This window comes from Aulonocara stuartgranti (assembly GCF_965226115.1).
Source record: "Aulonocara stuartgranti genome assembly, chromosome: 7".
Taxonomy (NCBI): domain Eukaryota; kingdom Metazoa; phylum Chordata; class Actinopteri; order Cichliformes; family Cichlidae; genus Aulonocara; species Aulonocara stuartgranti.
In genome coordinates, this window is record NC_138945.1 from 11,152,433 (window position 1) to 11,171,767 (window position 19,335).

Below are 19,335 nucleotides of genomic sequence, written 5' to 3' on the forward strand. Positions count from 1 at the left end.
TAGGATAGTTTTGTGTCTCTTTGTAGGGCAATTTATGCATCTGTGTGAATTGTTTTGCATTTGTGATTGTTTTTTGCCTCTTTTTTATGGCATTAGTTTTCGCTTTGTGGTCACTTTCTGTCTCCCTGTAGTCCTTTTTTGTAGCGGATCTGTCCCACTGATCCCCTGACCAGTTGTCTTCCCATGACCATATGACTTTATTCATTTGACCGGAAATCACACAGAGTGACTCAGAAAGCCTCGAGGGAAATCAGGGCTTAAAGTTGACCTATTCTTCTTTTTCTTGTTTTCTGTCATTTGCTACAATAATGGATGATCACATTAAATGTGATAGTTAGTTTCACGTAATTAGGCCAGTTTATGTTAAACAATGTGAGGCAAGAGCTCTATTTTTTATTATTTTGGATCTCTTTCATTTTGCTGGGAGCTGGTATCGTCGTCATCTGAGGCACACAGCTTTAACTGTGAACACTGAGCTGATTTGATGTTCAAATTTTCTGTTTGTGAGGAGAAGCCTCACAAACCCTCAGGAAGGGAAGAGCCAAAACCTTTAAATGTTTTAACATAAATAAGGATTATTTCAGAAAAGCTACTCTCCAAGTCCAAGAATAGAATTTGTTGTCACAGTCAACATGAAAAAAAAACTGATCCACTGAAATTTTAAAAAAGTCTCAATTTATAATTTTCCTTATTCAGAAAGAAAACCTGTGCTGTCTCTTTAAAGAATCCAAATAGTATTATTAATGATGTCATGCATAAATATAAGTTCAAAGGTATATGTTAATTTGAATTGATGTGTAAGATATTTTCATTCTTGAATGAAGATTTTATTTGATGTTTTTTGTTGTGTTTGGTTTTGAATGTGAAGCATTGTTACTCTGCAAAGCTGCATTTGTCTGCAAGATGATCTCATCCTAGCTGTTCTTTGTTTCATCGAACCAGACAGCCAACCAGCAGAATAGTGGGGACATCTAGTGGTTTCTTTCTTTCTTTCTTTCTTTCTTTCTTTCTTTCTTTCTTTCTTTCTTTCTTTCTTTCTTCAAATGCAAAACCCCCCAAAAGCATGCGATTCAAACAGCACTATTGTTACATCAGGGTTACACTATTATTCCTCTTTCAGAATCATGTGAGATCCTGAGATGCAGTGTATTTTTTATGTCCTCTGCAATGGATATTTTACATCTTTTGAACTTATTGAGCTGCCCTACTAAGTCCCGATGTGCTCAATAAAGGATATCCTTGGCTTTCCAACGATATCTCACGTGTTTGTGTGGCCTCTTTTAGCTCAAAAGAGGCAGGAAATAACAAAAAAGGTTAAAGTGAAAGATATTACTGTCTTTTTTCATGTAATTTCAGGTGGCTTCAGGTTCCTAGACTCCGTAAAGATTTTCATTCAACTTGGATTTGAATTAGCAGCTTATTGGTGCGTCTGTTCAAGTCGACAAATAATGTTAAAACAAATGAAGCCACTGGATTTAAATCTGGATCCATCTGGTGGTTGAACGGCGCTCTAGCAGAGTCTCTGGACTGCATAGTAACTTTTCTTCTCTTTGACATAAGTATACAGAAACATAGCGTGGGCAACGGTCTGAGATACTAATATTATCAAATAAAATCTGCACTTCATTATGATTTCTACTTTAAATAGTGTGAAGGAAACCTCAGACTGCAATGTTCAGTGATTTATTGACACTAGGTAAGCAATGTTTAGTGTAAAATACACATTTTTATTGTTCAAACACATAACCATGTTACATTTGTTAAATATTTATAACTGGTAATAATTCAACCCCACTAGGATTAAATAACACACAAAGAATAAAGTGATAAATAATACAGAAGTGATACTTTAGATTGTATTACACATAGTCAGATGTTTATAACAAGTAATAAATTATTCTGTTCATCTTTGTCTGAGCATAAAAATTAGATTTGATTCATTGGAATAATTTAAATTATTGGATAAATTATGACATATTAAGAAACGTTAGATAATTCTAAAGTGCCTTATGATGCTGATGCTGTTACACAGCTGTCTTATGTAGGAATGTTGAATTTTTTTTAAAAGAGAAATCTTACAAAGTCAAGTTGTGCATTTGCTATAGTGTAATATTATTGTAATACACAGTGTAAATTACCCTGAGGTACCACAGGAAAAAAAAGATGAGTTCCAAGAGTAAAAATAAATCTCATCCCTCCTCCTCGGCTCAGACACAGTGCACGCTCCTTTAGAGCTGCATACGATCCACCATCACAGTGTGAATTCTGTATCTGCTAGCAGGGCCTCTGTCAGTCTGTCTCGCAGGATCTCCTTAGTTGAGTAAAAAGGCAGATTCAGAATAGAGTGACATGTCAGGGCCTCAGGGAAGTGCTGATCACAGGTGCTGCTCTGAATTTGCTTGACCCGAACCTTCATATGGACCTGGTCCATGCCAAGAATTGGAGCTCTTCTATAACCAGTCAGGAACCCTGAAGAACAGCAGTGGAAGGAAAATCTTATTACAAACTTATTGTAACAAATCTTGTTACAATAAGTACATAGGGTTTCTTCTGACCTAGCCACTTCATTCTAATAGACTAGAATGGTTACAGCATTTTGTGATTTGTTTCTTTGCATTCACAACCCTGCGTTTTGGTTTCACATCTAGTTCTGTTCATTATATATTGTATTTCTTGTGTACTTCATGTCCCTGTGTCTGAGCTGGTCTATTTGTTTGTCTTGTATCCCTTTGTGTCAAGTAAGTTGTGATTCCTCAGTGTTTATCTGTTTGATTTTGAGAGCCTTAGTTTTCCTCTTAGTTTAGTGTTTCTAGTTTTACACCTTCTTTATTTGCTTATCTGGGTTCTGTTTCCAGTTAAAGTTTGTTGTATTCTAGCTCTCTTTTTATTTATTGTGCTTCCCCTGTGTTTAGTTACTATCTTTATGAGATTTTTGTTAGTCCTTTGCCTTGTTTGCACTGTGTCTAGTTTAGATTCCCTTGTCTCTTCCTGCTGTATCTATGAGCTGTTTTCCCCTTTTCTAAATACCTTGTGTAGAAATTGTCTGGATCTTCCCACGGTCCTTTGTCATGTCTGTTTTAGATCATGTCAAAGATTTAACTTTGACTATGAAGCAGGCAAATACTTTTACACAGCACTGTACATACCACAAGTCCTTAATATTGCCCACATTTTAATAACATATCACAGGGAAGATTTCAACAGTGAAAAGCTGTAGAAATTTGTCAAGTACTTACGAAGGAAATCTTTCCTCTGCTCTTCAGTTAGTTCGTCAAACACCTCCCAAAACATCTTTATGGTGGAATGGCGAACATGCTTCAACTCATAAACTGTGTTCTGTAGACAGTGAAAATTATTTTTTTGCAAATGAGTTGATAAAGTCAGGCACATACACGTACACAGGTATTCTGTTGCAGCTGTGAAACTACAGCCTGTGTCTGTTTGGCTGACTGTACCTGTTTGAACTTTTCCCAGTCATACACATCCTGGCCGACCAGCACTCCCTGCAGCTCCTCTGGTCGAAACAGCCTCACCAAATCCTGGTCACACACCAGGAAGAAGCCTCGCTTGAACTCCTGGAACACACTCTCCACTGATGTGTTGAAGGCATGATTCACATAGGCCTCCACAAACTCCTTCCTGTTTAGGAGGGAAATTTTTAAATCAGCAAATATTTCACCGAGACAAAGGTGCTGCAGATGAACCTCACAAGCACGTCATGTTTTATATGCTTACTTATTTTGACTTGTCAGTGGCTTTCCAGGAGTTTGAGGATCCAGGTCAACATCTATTCCATCCCAGTTTATCTGTAAATTAGTTATAAATCAGATGAGTTTAGCTGCAAAACCTGAGAATGAGACAGATTACTGATCATCTTCTATAGTAAAACACATACCCAAAAGTCCATGTAGAGATTATCCAGAACATCATCTTCATAGTTTAAGATGGTCTGCAGAGTCCTTTAAAGAAATTAAAACAAAAAGTTGTATTAAAAGAAGTTCAACTATGTACATTTTACAAGTTTCACAAGTTACTGTAACTTTTGACACACGACAACTTAAAATACATCCATCCATACATTTTCTTCTGCTTGTCCGGGGCCAGGCTGTGGGACCAGCAGCAGCATGTGTTACTGAAATGAAATGGATACTTACCGTCCTACAGTCGGGCTGAACTCCATCATATCCTCCAGTGTCGGCTCTAAACTGAGTAGCTTCTTGAACAGAACCAGTGGGAATGGTAAGTGTATGATACACTGGTTGTACAAGGCCAAGCCACACAGTAGTCCAAACAGGAAGAAGTTTCTCTTGCTCTCCTCTGTTGCCTGCATTAATAAAAGTTCACTTTGGTTCTATTATTGCTTATCGTTAAAATTTCAATCCTTTAACCAATTTTATACAGTTGGTGGGCTCAGTTTTAAAGTCTTACATTGGAGGGAAACCATGCCAGGGTTTTGGAGTCATTGAGCATGAACATCCCAGATTCTTCTGACACCATTTTAAGAAACAGGTGGTGAAAAAGGTCTCGTTTGTAGACATCTTTGGTGTTTGGGTCCTCATCAAAATAGACCTGCGAAAATATAAGAGTTGCAGAAGTTTTTGATGAGAACAGTTGCAGAAGAGTCTGGATATACTTTAATCATCAGGGGAAAATATTCACCACAAGTGGCTTCTTGCAGGCGCTGTGAGGAGCAGCTTCCAGCTCTCTGAAGGTGCCTTCGAAAAGTGACGCACGCTGCAGCCGCAGTTCAAAAAAAAATGGATTTGACTGAGGATTCAATTTATCAGGCAAACCAAAAGCCATCTGGTGCTGTCTCTACAATAGAGATAACAAAAAAAATATTTTTAAAAATTCTATTTCTCTTTGAATGACATTTTATTGAATACAGCAAGTCTTACTTCTTATAATGGCATTTATTTTGCTGTGCACTGGGGGGCAGCACAGTAATCCATAATAACAATGACTACTGCCTCACAAGATTACTGGGACTAAATTTGCTGATAGTTTCATAAGTGAAGAACAATATTATCATTTGACACAATTCCGGTCACCTGATGAATAATCTGTGTCATTTAAGCACTGCTCAGGTTATCAGGCTGCTGACTAATTAAATAACTCCTCCTGTTTTGTTTTGTTTTTAAATATTGCAGGTAGTGTAAAGCAAATTTGTGGAAGATAAAGCAGTTGCTTGGTTCAGGCTTAAGTTACCTGAGTGCATTCAGAATTCATGTCGAACACTGTTTTCTTTGATTGCAGATCCATCACGATTGGGAACTTGCACAGGATGAGCGGCTCAGCATTTGCATACTGAAATAGAAAAATCCACATAGATCATTTAGGTTTACCAACACATGAAAACCATTTCTTTGTAATATCAACATCAACATTAGGCATTGACTAAAAGTGACAGAATCAAAGATGAGAAGAATGGAATAACAAAGTATGACACAGTAGATTACACACAGACACACTACTTTAGACCAGAACATTTTACCTTTCGTTGTGACTGTAAAAGCCAATGTTGCAAATCCTCAAAAAGGAATGCTTCATCAGCTGACACACAAAAATCACTTTCTGGTATCCTTCGAGACTCTGCAACCCTGCTGTTGGCCTTTAAAGGAAACATTTGACTTTAAATTTCTTTTTTTTTCAGGTAAAATAACTGACAGATAAAGGCTTAAGAGGGAGTAAAATGACTGTTTTAGGATATTTATACTAACATTGTACATATATTGGAGGACTAGCAGCAGATGTCTGACTCCAGAGTTGCGAGGTACAGGTTTGAAGGACAAGATCTCTGATAGGGCCTTCTTCCACACCTTAACGTATCGCACCATGGTGGAGGGTGACAGCGAGGACCACCAGTCACCTGAAGCAAAACAGAGAGCAGATAAAAACTACATGCCATGAAGCTTTGAGCACTTTCTCACCTTCCATATTAAAAAGAGTATTGTGATCTCATGTAGACAGCTGTGACAGTACCTATGATCTTAAGGCTTTCATTCGACAACCTTGCTACTGCACCAGCTACCGCCTCAGCAAGCTCTGTGCTCTGTTGCCATGTTTGTTTCTGGATTGCATGCAGAAGCTCATTGAGAAGAAGGTAGATTCTCAACCCCTCCACTCCAACTGGTTTCTGATCAAGGGAAGGGAGCAGGTGTAGCACAGCAGCCTCGATCTGTTTGAAGATGATTCCAAAAATCACTGAACAGCAGGTAGCTCCAGGTACATTGAATGTGGCTTTTGTTCGACGGTGTTCAGAGGAAAAATGCTAGGACTATATAGTCATTCTTTAAAAGTCAGGAAGTTCATTCAGTTAACACAGACAAGAGCAGTGCCTGGTCAGGGAGAGTGTAACCAGTTACAATCTGAAGTTGTCGAAAAGGTTAGCTATAAGGATACGTTCACTAAATGTGTCATGTGTGTATGACTGTCTGATCAGAATGTGGCCATGCAGAACAAACTGAATATCGGTTGCAGTTTTTTCAAGAACCGCTCATCTGAACACCACGAGTGAGGAACTGAAGTTCTGATTTGGATGCTCATCAAATTAAATTCTAGTATTTTATTAGTTTCTCAATCAACACTTAGAAGATATTTGTGTCTGTGTGACACGTCTGTACAGATTTAGCTTTATATTACTAGGCATTTATGGACAAACACAGATTTCTCAAATTATTAGTAAGATATTTATAAAATAACAAACAAACAAACACATAACTTTTCTTACAGATTACTTATGTATTCAACATACCTTTGCCCGAGCACTTTCCTTAGTTAACAGTTTCTTGAAAGCAAGCTGTGCATGGTTCAGGTTTAAGCCGTGGTACTTTGGTGAAGTTTGGAAATGTTTATCACCGCTAAGAAGAAAAAGAAGAAAGTCCATATCAAAGTATTGCACTTATCTATCTATCTATCTATCTATCTATCTATCTATCTATCTATCTATCTATCTATCTATCTATCTATCTATCTATCTATCTATCTATCTATCTATATACATATATATATATATATACATATATATATATACATATATATATAGCAACTATAGCCATACTTTAGTTATTTCAGGCCCGAGAGACTAGATAGCCCACCTTTGAGATGAGAAAAAGAAGAATGTGGTGCACAGAAACTGTGTATTTACCTTTGCTCAAGGAAGCTTTTATTCAGACAGGATGCAGAGGAAAATGCCCTGTAGATTTCCCTGTGAAGATTTAATGTTTTCATTCCATTGCAGAAAAAATGAATAATTTGAGTCACAGAAACACCAGGCAAATCAACAAGCTGTGACTGCCAGTGCATCATACGTACTGTTTTTTCTTTTTCCATGGCTTTGAATCACATTCAGAGATCCATTTGTCAACCATGTCATCAAGACAGTGTTGTGATGCAATGCCACAGTTAGTCTTTGAACCCTTGTGAATGCCCTGTGAAAGAAAGCAGTGATTGTTTACATATTTACACCTCCTCCATTATGGTCTGTACTTTATGTGTTAGTGTCAGTACCTCATCAGACAAGCATCTTGCAAATGAACAGTTATCTTCTGCGAAGATGTTTCTGATTTTGGGCTCACCAGTGTCTGAAATGGCAGGTAAACACATCATTTCTTTCTCAGATACAGCAAATTCATTGTATCCTTAAATCATTAATAACAGAGGTGTAGTTACCCTGTGGCAGTCGAACAGGCAGTGGCACAGATGGATTACTCTCCTCTCGATGTCCCAGCTGCCCTTGATCCTCACAACCAAAGGAGTAGACCCTCTTGGATTCGGTCAGCACTAAAGTGTGATTCCTGTGTAGATGATAATATACTAAATATTTAGACCTAAAAACCATAGTTACACTTTACTAACTGCTTTCTTCGAGCACTGTTTACATCATAAATTTAAACAATATGTGTGTCGTACCTTCCACATGCAATCTTGGTGACCTTTGCCCCCCAGAGCTCCGCAACAAGTCGAGGACGCAGTTCGTTGCGTAGTGAGTTGTGACCGAGCTGTCCGTGTTGACCGGAGCCAAATGTAAACACTGCACCATGCTGAGGAGCCAAACACACAACCACAGTGTAAAGTCCCACAGCCATTATTATTGTTTTTCTTCACTGTACTGTTACAATACAGCAGGTAGCAAAAGGCTCAGATAAAGAAACTGGGCCATGCTGTCCCAGCACCAGCTTACACCAATGAACAAATGGAGTATTTAGCAACCACATTTTTCCATTAGGAGCTGGTAGAAACCGAAGAAGAGTTTAAAGGAGAGCACTAAAAAGCTCCTGTTGTCTAACCTTTGTCAAAATGGCGGTGTGGTCCTGTCCACAGGAAATGCGCTGAGCTTTCTTCATATTCAAACACTGAACAGGAGCTGGTGTGTGTCTGTCTATAAGGAAAAGGATTGTCAGTGTTATTATGTTACCAGATTATAATGCTCATTAACATACAATAAAGTTAGGACATTTATTTTAAAGCCACAGTACCTTTAGTGTCTCCCAGCCCGAGCTGTCCACAGTCATTTCTTCCCCAGCTGAAAACACCTCCAGAGACAGAGAGGGCAAAACTCTGGTCTCCTCCTGCAGCGACCTGGATCACGGGGATCGCTGACAGTGATGGCACATGTTGAGGTGATCTGCAGACAGACTCTCTCGTACCCAGACCCAGCTGACCCCTGCAGTCCTGACCCCACGTATACAGCTGACCATCTGTGGGAGTTTATGAGTTCGTGATCAATGTTATGACAAGCCCATCAGTTGGATGGTCACAAACTGAGGGTGTGCAGTAAAATTTTTATATAATAAAATTTTATATCCTGGTGCAGATCCCAAAGTTCCTAAAGATAAATCTTTAGGAAGATAAGTCACGCTGAAGAAAGTTGATTACATTTCTATAAAATAATGCACAAGAAATTTCCATTTCAAATAGAAATGTAGACATGCATTGCAATGTTAATAATGTGAAAATTCCTGATGGAGAGTCAAGTGTGAAAATCAAGGATAATGTTTATGGAGGACAAAAATTAATCTCAGCTGCAATCCCAATTTATAAGTGTATCTTTTTGCCCAACCACATACGCTGACGGTTCAGCTGATACTTCAATCCCTTGTTTGTTTGATAGATAGATAAACTATGATACCATGCATGTATTAGGGATACATACCTGTACACACACGTGCCAAAGTAACATGAACTACATGAAAACAGACTATGATATAAAATTACATGTGTATTATGAAGTGCAACCAAATGTGATTGAATGTAAGCTGGATGGGCTGACTCAGTCTGTTTTAATCATTTTTACTTGTCCATTTGTAGCACTTGCAGAATTCTACTGTACCTTTGGTGAGTGCAACGGAGTGCTGACTCCCACAAGCAACTTGAGAAACGTGTATGTTAGAAAAAGCTTCGAGTGGCCTGAAAAAGATGGAGCAGAAGAAGAGAACAGAGCTGAAAGAAGCCATATATATATATATATCTATACAAAATCCAAATATAGGCATTGTCCTAGGACTAGGAATACTAACAATGGTGCTACCTACCTACCTGCCTACTACTACTACTAATAATAATAATACATAATATGACTTTTTATGCCAGTCTGTGGAGCATAATCTGTATCTGTTACCTGGGAGTGAAAGGTGGGTGTCTCGTGTCCACACAGAGAACTTTGCCGCTCTCAGACAGCAGTGCGACCACATCATCGCCACAACTCACAGCCTCTATCTTCTCTTTGTGTTTCACAAACTCTGCAGATTCACAAGCCACAAACACAGCAGGTGTGAGTGGACACAGTTCGGTTAAATGTAGCAGAGAGTGAACTTGTTAGTGACACCGATACTCACTCTGCCTGCCTCTCGCTCTTCTCCCATCCTCGCTCTCGTTTATTTGGATAAAAAACGCGTTTCCGTTACTTTTAACGAAAGCCAGCACGTTTCGACCTGCCGACAGATCCGCGATGTGATAGCTGATGTTTAAATAATGAACTCCATCATCAGTGGTCGTGCTGTCGGTACCGGAGCCGTCTTTCACGTAAAACCCGCGCTGACAGTCCTCTCCCCAGGAAAACATGTTGTCGTGTGTTTAGGAGCAACAGCTGTGTCACTCTGCAGTCTGTCAACAAGAAACGAAACTTACCTGGAAAACAAAACTTAAATACGGTGTGAACAGCGTGACGAAAGGAAACAATAACACGAGTCAGCTGATCAGTTAAAGTAAGGAAAGCGAAAGTGAAACTGATGATAAATATGTCAGACAACGAAAACGAAAATTGTGTAGTTATGTGGGTTTCGTTTCACACGCAGAGAAGGAGGATTCAGGACTGTTAAGGAAGAGGTTGTATTTAAAAAGTGAGTGAAGAAAACTCGAAAATAAATAAATAAATAATAAAAGATCCCAGCAAACTCAGTGGTAAAGAGTATGTTTCCGTGGTACAGTGTGGGAAATGTTAATAATGCTGAGAGATGGGCTCACATTTTTACTTAATAATCTACAAACTACAAACAAACTACAGCATGTACATTATCATGTGAGCGTGAAATGTATAAAGTAGTAAGTAATACAGTTAAGCTAAAGTGTGTTATTATGCTCATTTGTGTTAGTCTTCATACTGTGTAATCATTCTTAACAGGTGGGGTTGCTGGGAGTGCCTGAGGTTATTAAGGATTTCAACTTAAATTAAAGTGATACTGTGCCAGGAGCAGGAGAAAATGGAGAGTCTGGAACAATCAGAAGCTTTTTGCTTGCAGGGATTGGTTAAGTATACACTGACGTCATTGTGTGAAACGTTGTCCTTGTTTGATGTGTAGTATCAATGCAGACGTCATTTGGACATTTGCACTCTGTGGAGGTGGATAAGTGTAAGACATGCAAATGAGAGCTTGTAAATTAATTCAGGATCAGATATATCGACTGCCATAGACCATAGAAACAAGGGACATTTCTTGTTTATACACCACTTCGAATTTAGTCATCACAATTATTAACTCTTTCTTTATTTCACAGCTTGTCTTTTGTTCTTTCTTCCTACCCTCACCTCAAATGCCCCTGGCCTTGGTTCCCTTGCAACTGCCTGGAAATCAGTGCTATATTACAGGAGACCTTTTGTACTTTCCCTTGTTTTCTATCACAGATATATTTTCAAAATGCTGGTTCCCCCACCTGAACATAGCCAAAGTTTAAAATAAATGTCTGTATAAATAGCCATGGCTTGGTATGATGTCAGATAGAGCAGATATGGTCAGATATGGAGGCTCCACCCACCGACTGCTCAAACGTTTTGCTTGTGGAGGTAGCCAACCAAAAGAAACTTGGTTTAAAACGAAAAGGTTGGATTATTTTGAACATTGAATCATGCAAAGCTACTTTATCAGAGTCTAGGAATAATGCAGTTTATTTTGAAAACAATATTTTTTTCTTCCAAATTTTGACCAATTTCCTTTCCTTGGGCACAGAGGGTCTCTAATCCAGTCTTTTTATCCCAGCAGATCCACATGAATCCTAATTAAAACGAGTCCTCCCTCCAACATCATTAGATTCTTTAAAAAGCAAAACCAGGTTAAAAAAAGCAGGGAGTTTTAGCTCATGAGTTAAAACGGTGAGCTATGAGTTAAAATGGTGAAAAGCATTTTAAGTTGTGTGACGTATGATTCACCAACTCAGGGGATTTTTCTTCTTTCTTTTTTTTTGACCTGCTGAGTGCAAAACAGCCACCACACTACCTGCTGCCACTCCTCCACTGGCCACAGGAGCTGCAGCTGCTATTCCAGCTGAGGTGAAACCAACAGCCCCCAGGACAATAGGAGCAGAGATCACTGCTGTACCTGAGACCAGGAAGAAACACTTGGTGACTGGGTGTGTAAAGCGCTTTGGGGGGACTAGTAAAAGCGGGACAAGTGGGAATTTGTCTGAATTTAAGAGAAGATGAATAAAAGTGAGGAGTATTTACTACATGCTTTGGGTGACTAAATGGAGGATGGATAGGTGACGTGAAAACACTACTGACCCTTTATACTGAGCCAATAGCTCACACACTTCTATTAAATCTGTCTAAAGAGCCAGTAATCACAGAGGATAGATACTGGAAGCAAACTGAAATGTTAGGAGGAACTAAATCACACATTACAACACCAGTGGCAGCACCCTGCTGTCTCACACATCGGGATCACGGTCCTGTTGAAACGGGCTAATCGCTAAAGCTCACAGTTGCATTCGTCTATACTCAATATGATCGAAAAAGCTATTTTAACAAACAATTAAAAAATGAAGAAGTAAAAGATCTACTATAGCCAAAAGAAGACCATTTACAGACTATAGCGCTGTGAAAAAGTATTTGCCTCCTTTCTGCTTTCGTATCTTATTCCATATTTGTCACACTTACACGTTTCAGATCAATACATTTATAACATTAGACAACAATGTCTAATATTAAACGGCAGTTTTCAAGGGAAAAACGCTATCCAAACATACTTGGTCCTATATGAAAAAGTAATCGCACTGAAAACCTTGTGTGTCACCTCTGACACCAACAACTGCAGCAAGCGTTTGGTGCTAGAGGTCACATTTGGACTCTGGACCTCTGGGGAGTGTGCAGATGATCTCATTACTGTCTAAAAATCCAAGGAGTGCTGAATCATTGAAAAATACACAGTAACAGGTGTGTAGCATCGCTAACTAGGTAGCAACAAGCCTCTAACACAGTGTGTGTATGCTAACGGCTAATCTAGCAAACAAATGAACAGAGTGCTTTTAAGAGGATAAGATGACAAGCTGTGTGTCTTTTTTATAATGACCTGCTTGAATTTACCTTAATCCAAGGAGTGGTCAGTGTGGGGAAATCTGCCATGAGCAGATAAAGTGGATGAGTGGGACTAGGTAGGTGTGCCGAAAAGAGGCAACAAAGCTGACGCTGAAGACTGTGGTAAGAACATAGTGGTGCTGCCAGCAGGTTTCCGGTTAGCAGGAAGACTTTGGCACAGTAACACCTGCAACATTGGCAGTCCCATTTTGTGAAAGGCAATAAAAAATAGCTAGGTTTCCATGTGTCATTTGTGTGGAACAATACTGCACAAGAAGCTAAACAGATATTTTTTTTAAAAAAGGAAGAAAAATGTTGAACAACAGAAGATAAATGTCCTTTTTTTCTAATGTCAACTGGCCGGCTGTGTGGTGCACGGCATTAAGAGGCCAGCAGTCAGACCCCAGAGTTTAACGGCCAAGTTCGAGTCTCTGATGGTCCGTCTGCTACAGCGGGGTAGGCCGAGCGAAAGACGAAGCTCCGGGCTCCTCCTTTTTCCAGCGTTTTTTTTTTTCATTCACATTTATTTACATTTATTTAGATATCAAGCTGCAAGTAAAAGCTCAGGGAAACACTTTTAAGGCGCCCTTTAAGGTACCCTATATATGTCCTTTCACATCTTATCACTTCATACAGTGCTATGGGACAGTCTACACGTGCTACTTTCTGCACAAGCTTTTATCACACACGACCCACTGTTTACAGGTAACAAATACAGTGTCATTAATGTTAAAGTGGCTGTGTGGAGTAGCACAACCATTGCTAATATAACACTTTTCACATGCATTTCTACATATTACAGTGTCTTTTACCATCTTTATGGTGCTAGCTTAAAGTCATGCTGTAAATGTTAGCTTGTAGTGAAACATATTCAGACCATGTTAGGACAGAAATATTGGCTTCTATCATGACTAGTTAACAGAGACATTAACTGCCCACACTTTACTGTATTCCGATTACTTTTTTCAAGTTTACAGCAGTGTGTCATGTTGTTAAAAAAGTGAGTGACGTGAGCACAGTTCTGACATATCAGGAAGTGAACACAGTGACTGAAGCGGTGTTCACATTCATCCTTTAATCATGACAAAACGTGAGGAATCACACTGAGGTGAGACCTTGACAACAGACAAATCAGGAGCCACAGAGTGTCAAGTGTCAGCAGACACCAATCGGGACAATGATAAGAAAGAAATTCATTTACAGACACAAAAAGCAGTTTAAGGTTCTAGATCTGGATTACAACACATCATTATTTATTTAAAGCAACCCAAAATGCATAAATGACTATAACCAAGTACATCCTGTGATTCAGCAGCTGATAGAACCAACTTTAGCAGCAAAAACTTGAGTTAATCATTTTTTATTAGTGTTTCACAGCCAGAGATGGGCAGTAACGCGGGGTAAAGCGTTACTGTAATCCGATTACTTTTTTCAAGTAACGAGTAATATAAGGGATTACTATTGCAAAAAAGGTAATTAGATTACTGTTACTTTCCCGTAAGCACGCTGCGTTACTGCGTTACTAAAACCGTAATTTTTTTGCCAGAGTGCCTCATGACAATAACAGCTGTGTGCAGATCAACAATGGATAATCTATGGAGGAGTGCAGAGAGAGTATGACCGTGCAGCGTTTAAAGCGTGGAAGTACTGAGCTTACTTTGAGTTTGATTCCGTAAAAAGTGACAAAAACTTTTAGAAACTTCTTTTTACACCGAAAAAAACCCTTAACTTCCGAGCAAGCACCGAGTACGCTACTACGGGATTGGAAATTCACAGAGAGACTCGCGGATTCTTCCACAAATTTCTTCTAGTCAGAATGTTGCATATAATTTAATTTTTGCTTGATGTATAAAGTTAAAAGATTAAAACTAATAAAACAAGTTTTAAAAACAGACTTTTCCATTTGATTACATTTTGTATTATGGATTATGCAGAAAAAGTAGAATTGGGCTGAAAGATCTATAGCTTTATTACCTATTCAGGTCATAAATCATGGTTTTAAAAAGTAACTAAGTAATTAATTACTTTTGAAAATAAGTAATCAGTAAAGTAACGGGATTACTTTTTGGGGGAAGTAATCATTAATTAGTTACTGATTACTTTTTTCAAGTAACTTGACCAACACTGCTAGTTAAGTTACTACCATAGTTAATACAGTTACGGGTAACATGATAGTGCTAACCCATAACCCCGAACTCTGTAATACTGTAAATGATGAGTGATTTAAGTTAACACTAAACATGAAACAGTGTCTCCTGAACATTTATAATCAGGTTCGAGTCTGGCTGCATTGACTTTTGAAGATGCAAATTTAGCATGATGGCTGATGGTGATGTGTAAGCTTCTACTTACCTTCTACACTGTGTTTAACACACATTTCAGAATAGCAAAGAGGAGCACTGTTGCTTCATCCTTAATACTTTAGAGGAGAACTGGGCTGCAGATCAAAAGGTCCTTAATAGCTTTTTGTCCTCCCTGACCCTCAAAGCCAAACCAGCCATGAGAGCTGATGGGACACAATTTGTAAAAGTGACATTATCAGAAACAAAGGGGAGCAACAATACTTCATATTTGCATTCTTTAGAGAAAAGTATTTGAAAAGGCTGTCTGCTGTTTTGGATTGATGTTGTTCTCCAGAGGCTCAAAGAAGTAGGGCAGTGTCACGGGACGGCAAACTGTGGTGTATTTCAGGAACAGTTACATGCCTGACAACTACACTTCTGAACAGGTCCACCTTTTGATTTGCACTCAGAATGATTATATCAAAGAGTTTAGTTAAAAACACTAAAATGAAACCTGCAGACTTGCTTAAAGTGATTCGTATTCATGAGAAACTGGAACATCATTATCATTAAGTTTATTTCTTTCCCTGCTAAGCAAAGCAAGGCAAGGCAAGTTTATTTGTATAGCACAATTCAACAACAAGGTGATTCAAAGTGCTTTACAGAGACATTAGAAACAAAAACAAATAAAAAGCATGATTTAAAATTGATTAAAACAAGCAAACAAACTAACTAACTAATTAACAAACAAACAAACAAAGCAGTATATAAAATCAAAACAGATAAAATCAGAACAGTAGATAAAATCAATAGTTAAATATAAGTTTTGAAATTTAAGCTTAAAAGTGTGGATTTGGTGCTTTATTCAAATGCAGCTGAGAATAGGTGTCTTCAACCTGGATTTAAATAAACTGAGTGTTTCAGCTGATCTGAGGCTTTCTGGGAGTTTGTTCCAGATATAAGGAGCATAAAAGCTGAATGCAGCTTCTCCGTGTCTGGTTCTGACTCTGGGAACTGATAAAAGACCGGATCCAGATGACCTGAGGGATCTGGAAGGTTCATACTGGGTCAGGAGGTCACTGATGTATTTTGGTCCTAAACCATTCAGAGCTTTATAGACCAGCATCAGAACTTTAAAGTCTATCCTCTGACGGACAGGCAGCCAGTGTAAAGACCTCAGAGCTGGACTGATGTGGTCCACTTTTTTGGTCTTAGTGAGGACTCAAGCAGCAGAATGAGCTTCTGAATGAGCTGTAGTTGTCTGACTGATTTTTTAGGTAGACCTGTAAAGATGCTGTTACAGTAGTCAAGCCTACTAAAGATGAATGCATGGACTAGTTTTTCCAGGTCCTGTTGAGACATCAGGTCTTTTATCCTTGAAATATTCTTGAGGTGATAGTAAGCTGATTTTGTTATTGTCTTAATGTGTTTTTCTAAGTTTAGGTCTGCATCCATCACTACACCCAAATTTTTCACCTTGTTTGTGGTTTTTAGGTGTATAGATTGAAGTTCTCTGGTGACCTGTAATCGTTTTTCTTTGGCGCCAAAGACTATTACCTCAGTTTTGTTTTTGTTTAGCTGGAGAAAATTGTGGCACAACCAGTCATTAATCTCCTCGATGCATTTACCAAGAGCCTGTACAGGGCCTTGGTCTCCTGGTGACATTGTGATATATATTTGTGTGTCATCTACATAGCTATGATAGTTTATTTTGTTGTTCTTTATAATCTGTGCCAGTGGGAGCATGTAAATGTTAAACAGAAAGGGTCCCAAGATGGAACCTTGGGGAACTCCACATGTGATACTTGTCTGCTCAGATGTGAAGTTACCTATTGATACAAAGTATTTCCTGTTTTCTAAGTATGTTTTGAACCAGTTTAGTACAGTTCCTGAAAGACCTGCCCAGTTCTCCCGTCGTTTGAGTAATATGTTGTGGTCAACTGTATCAAATGCTGCACTGAGATCCAGTAAAACTAAGACTGACATTTTTCCACTGTCTGTATTCAGACATATGTCATTGAACACTTTGGTCAGAGCAGTTTCAGTGCTGTGGTTCTGTCTAAAACCTGACTGGAAGGCATCATAGCAGTTATTCTGTTTTAAGAAGTAATTGAGCTGTTGAGAAACTGCTTTTTCAATGATCTTACTTAAAAATGGGAGATTTGAGATCGGCCTGTAGTTGTTCATTTGTGTCTTGTCAAGATTGTCCTTTTTCAGTATAGGTTTTATTACAGCAGTTTTTAGTGATTCTGGAAACACACCTGACATTAAAGAAAAGTTGATGATCTGTAACAAGTCTGACTCTAAAGTCTTTGAGACCTTTTTGAAAAAAAAAAGGAACACCAAGTCTTGCCCTGATTGGCTGATATAAGTGACAACAGACCTGTCGCTGTGTCAGTCTGTGTACATAATCCTCACCTGGGTGTTGCTGTTCAGTGTAAGCAATATCATTTGGATTTTATTCCTCTGATTTATTTCTCTGTGGTTGTGCTCGTCTTCAGGGTCCAGAGAGGGACAAAACAGTATCAGTGGCCTTGTCAGTAGCAGAACGGTTTGTCTTGAAGTCTTAGCGAGAAGTAGGAGGTACAGCAGGGGGGATAGAAGCATCTTTAAAAAGGTTGAAAACTTCTGTTTATTGCTCACCATTTGTTAAACTAGGGAAGTTTAAGCAGTGCATGTGTGGATCTGCACACACATGCAGCATTTGCTTGCATTCCATGTATGAGCTAGCCTCAGTCAAAACAGTGACGACACATACATGACTGCCTGCTGTTTTGCATTACTGTGTATCTACTGTGATTCATGCATGCTGTACTGTGACTGAGATAATAGTGTATATGAGACACACTTGACAACAACATTGATCAGGATGTGAAAAAGCTACCAGATACAAGTTGTCAGCAGGTTATGGCTGACTAACCACCCTGCCTTACATCACTCTGGGCTAATACTGTAAAAAGCAATCATTAGTTTGTAATATCAGATCATTTGTTTTGATAAATACATAGTCCAGTATCAGAGTTCATATGAGCTATTTTAGCAGTAATTTTACACTCCACTGTGATAGTATTTAGCTGTTAATCATGTTAGCAAGGAAGCTCGGGTTTGTTATTCATTCTTAATTTAGCCACGCTGCATGAATTTGGATGATGCGATTTTTGAAAATGACAGTTTCATTTATCGGGCGTTTATAAAATCGTATTTCTTAGGCTGGCTTTTAAGGAAGGACAAAAGATATGTATCAGTTGGCTGGGAAGAAAGATGGAGGTGGAAAGGATGTGCGAGCTATGGGACAAAGTTGTGAGACTAGGTTAAAAAGAGGTGAGGATCAGTGAGCAGGAGTGTGGCTTTGTGCTGAAAAGAGCACAACAGATTGTCTGGAGAGAAGGTGAAGGAAAGTCAGCTGAAGCAAGACAGTTTGTGGAGTTTGTGTTGGACTGTATGTTATGGTGGGAGCCTGGGGATTAGTGGACTTTGATTCCAAGTTAATACTAGCTAGTGTTTCTCACTGGTTTTTGGGTGGTGGAGTAAAAGGGATTGGTTGGTGGCTGTTTCTAATGTTAGCCTTTTCTTGGTTTTCTTACAGGCAGGGTAAAGACATGGTGATGAATGAGTGTGTGGGCCGTCTGCTGAGGACCAAGAGCTCAGGACAGTCAGACAGGGGCGTCGCAGCAGGAGTCACTGTGCTCGACAATCCTCTGCTGTTCTGAGATGTCACACTCCTGCCTGCACATACAAACCGCAGTGAAGTCAAAGTTCCACCTGCACCTCCACCTGTTCTTGCAAAAGCATGAAAACTGACAGAGGTGAGACAGCAGAAAAGTTTTTGTCTATTTTTTTTTTTTACTAAGTTAAGGAATTAAGTTTAAAAAGAATGATTAAATAAATTGTTTCTTGCATTTTTGATTTAATGATTGTGTTTAGGATTATTTCAGAAACATGTTTAGAGGATCTTTGTAAGCCTGTATTTACTTTAAAAGAAGGGAAGCACTTTTTCATTCTACAGAAAAGGTGACACATTACAGATGAGTTCATAAAAAGTGTCACTGTCACTCTTTCAGGGCTCTGTCACTTTTCCTTTTTTTACTGGAACAGCATGGTAAAGTAGGCCTAGGCTGCCATCTTGTGGCAGTGTGTTGTTACTACAACATATGAAATTGTGTTTTATTGGAAATATAATTCAGCACTACTGAGCTGTTTGTAACTCTCTCAGTTACAAACTGAACCTGTTTTGTAGACATATAAATTACTTTTCTTTTTTTTTTT

The 19,335-nt window shown here is 38.8% G+C and overlaps 1 protein-coding gene and 1 long non-coding RNA gene across 2 annotated transcripts; one reads left to right on the top strand and one right to left on the bottom strand.

Moving 5' to 3' along the window:
• Positions 1-1,755: 1,755 nt before the first annotated feature.
• Positions 1,756-10,147, bottom strand: LOC309711282 (putative E3 ubiquitin-protein ligase HERC3). The gene is made up of 23 exons (XM_082541499.1): positions 9,837-10,147; positions 9,620-9,740; positions 9,332-9,408; positions 8,478-8,699; positions 8,289-8,380; positions 7,912-8,042; positions 7,672-7,796; positions 7,510-7,583; positions 7,315-7,430; positions 7,148-7,207; positions 6,755-6,860; positions 5,983-6,178; positions 5,721-5,869; positions 5,495-5,611; positions 5,209-5,307; positions 4,660-4,815; positions 4,429-4,569; positions 4,155-4,324; positions 3,896-3,959; positions 3,736-3,806; positions 3,456-3,639; positions 3,237-3,336; positions 1,756-2,469 (listed from the first exon to the last, which is right to left on the bottom strand). Exons 1-23 carry the CDS (start codon positions 10,060-10,062, stop codon positions 2,252-2,254), a joined length of 3,015 nt encoding a protein of 1,004 aa, XP_082397625.1. The 5' UTR covers positions 10,063-10,147; the 3' UTR covers positions 1,756-2,251.
• A 108-nt stretch (positions 10,148-10,255) lies between these two features.
• LOC309711285 lies at positions 10,256-19,305 on the top strand. The gene is made up of 3 exons (XR_014277928.1): positions 10,256-10,340; positions 10,622-11,844; positions 18,656-19,305. It is a non-coding gene; the product is annotated as an uncharacterized lncRNA (long non-coding RNA).
• Positions 19,306-19,335: the final 30 nt, after the last annotated feature.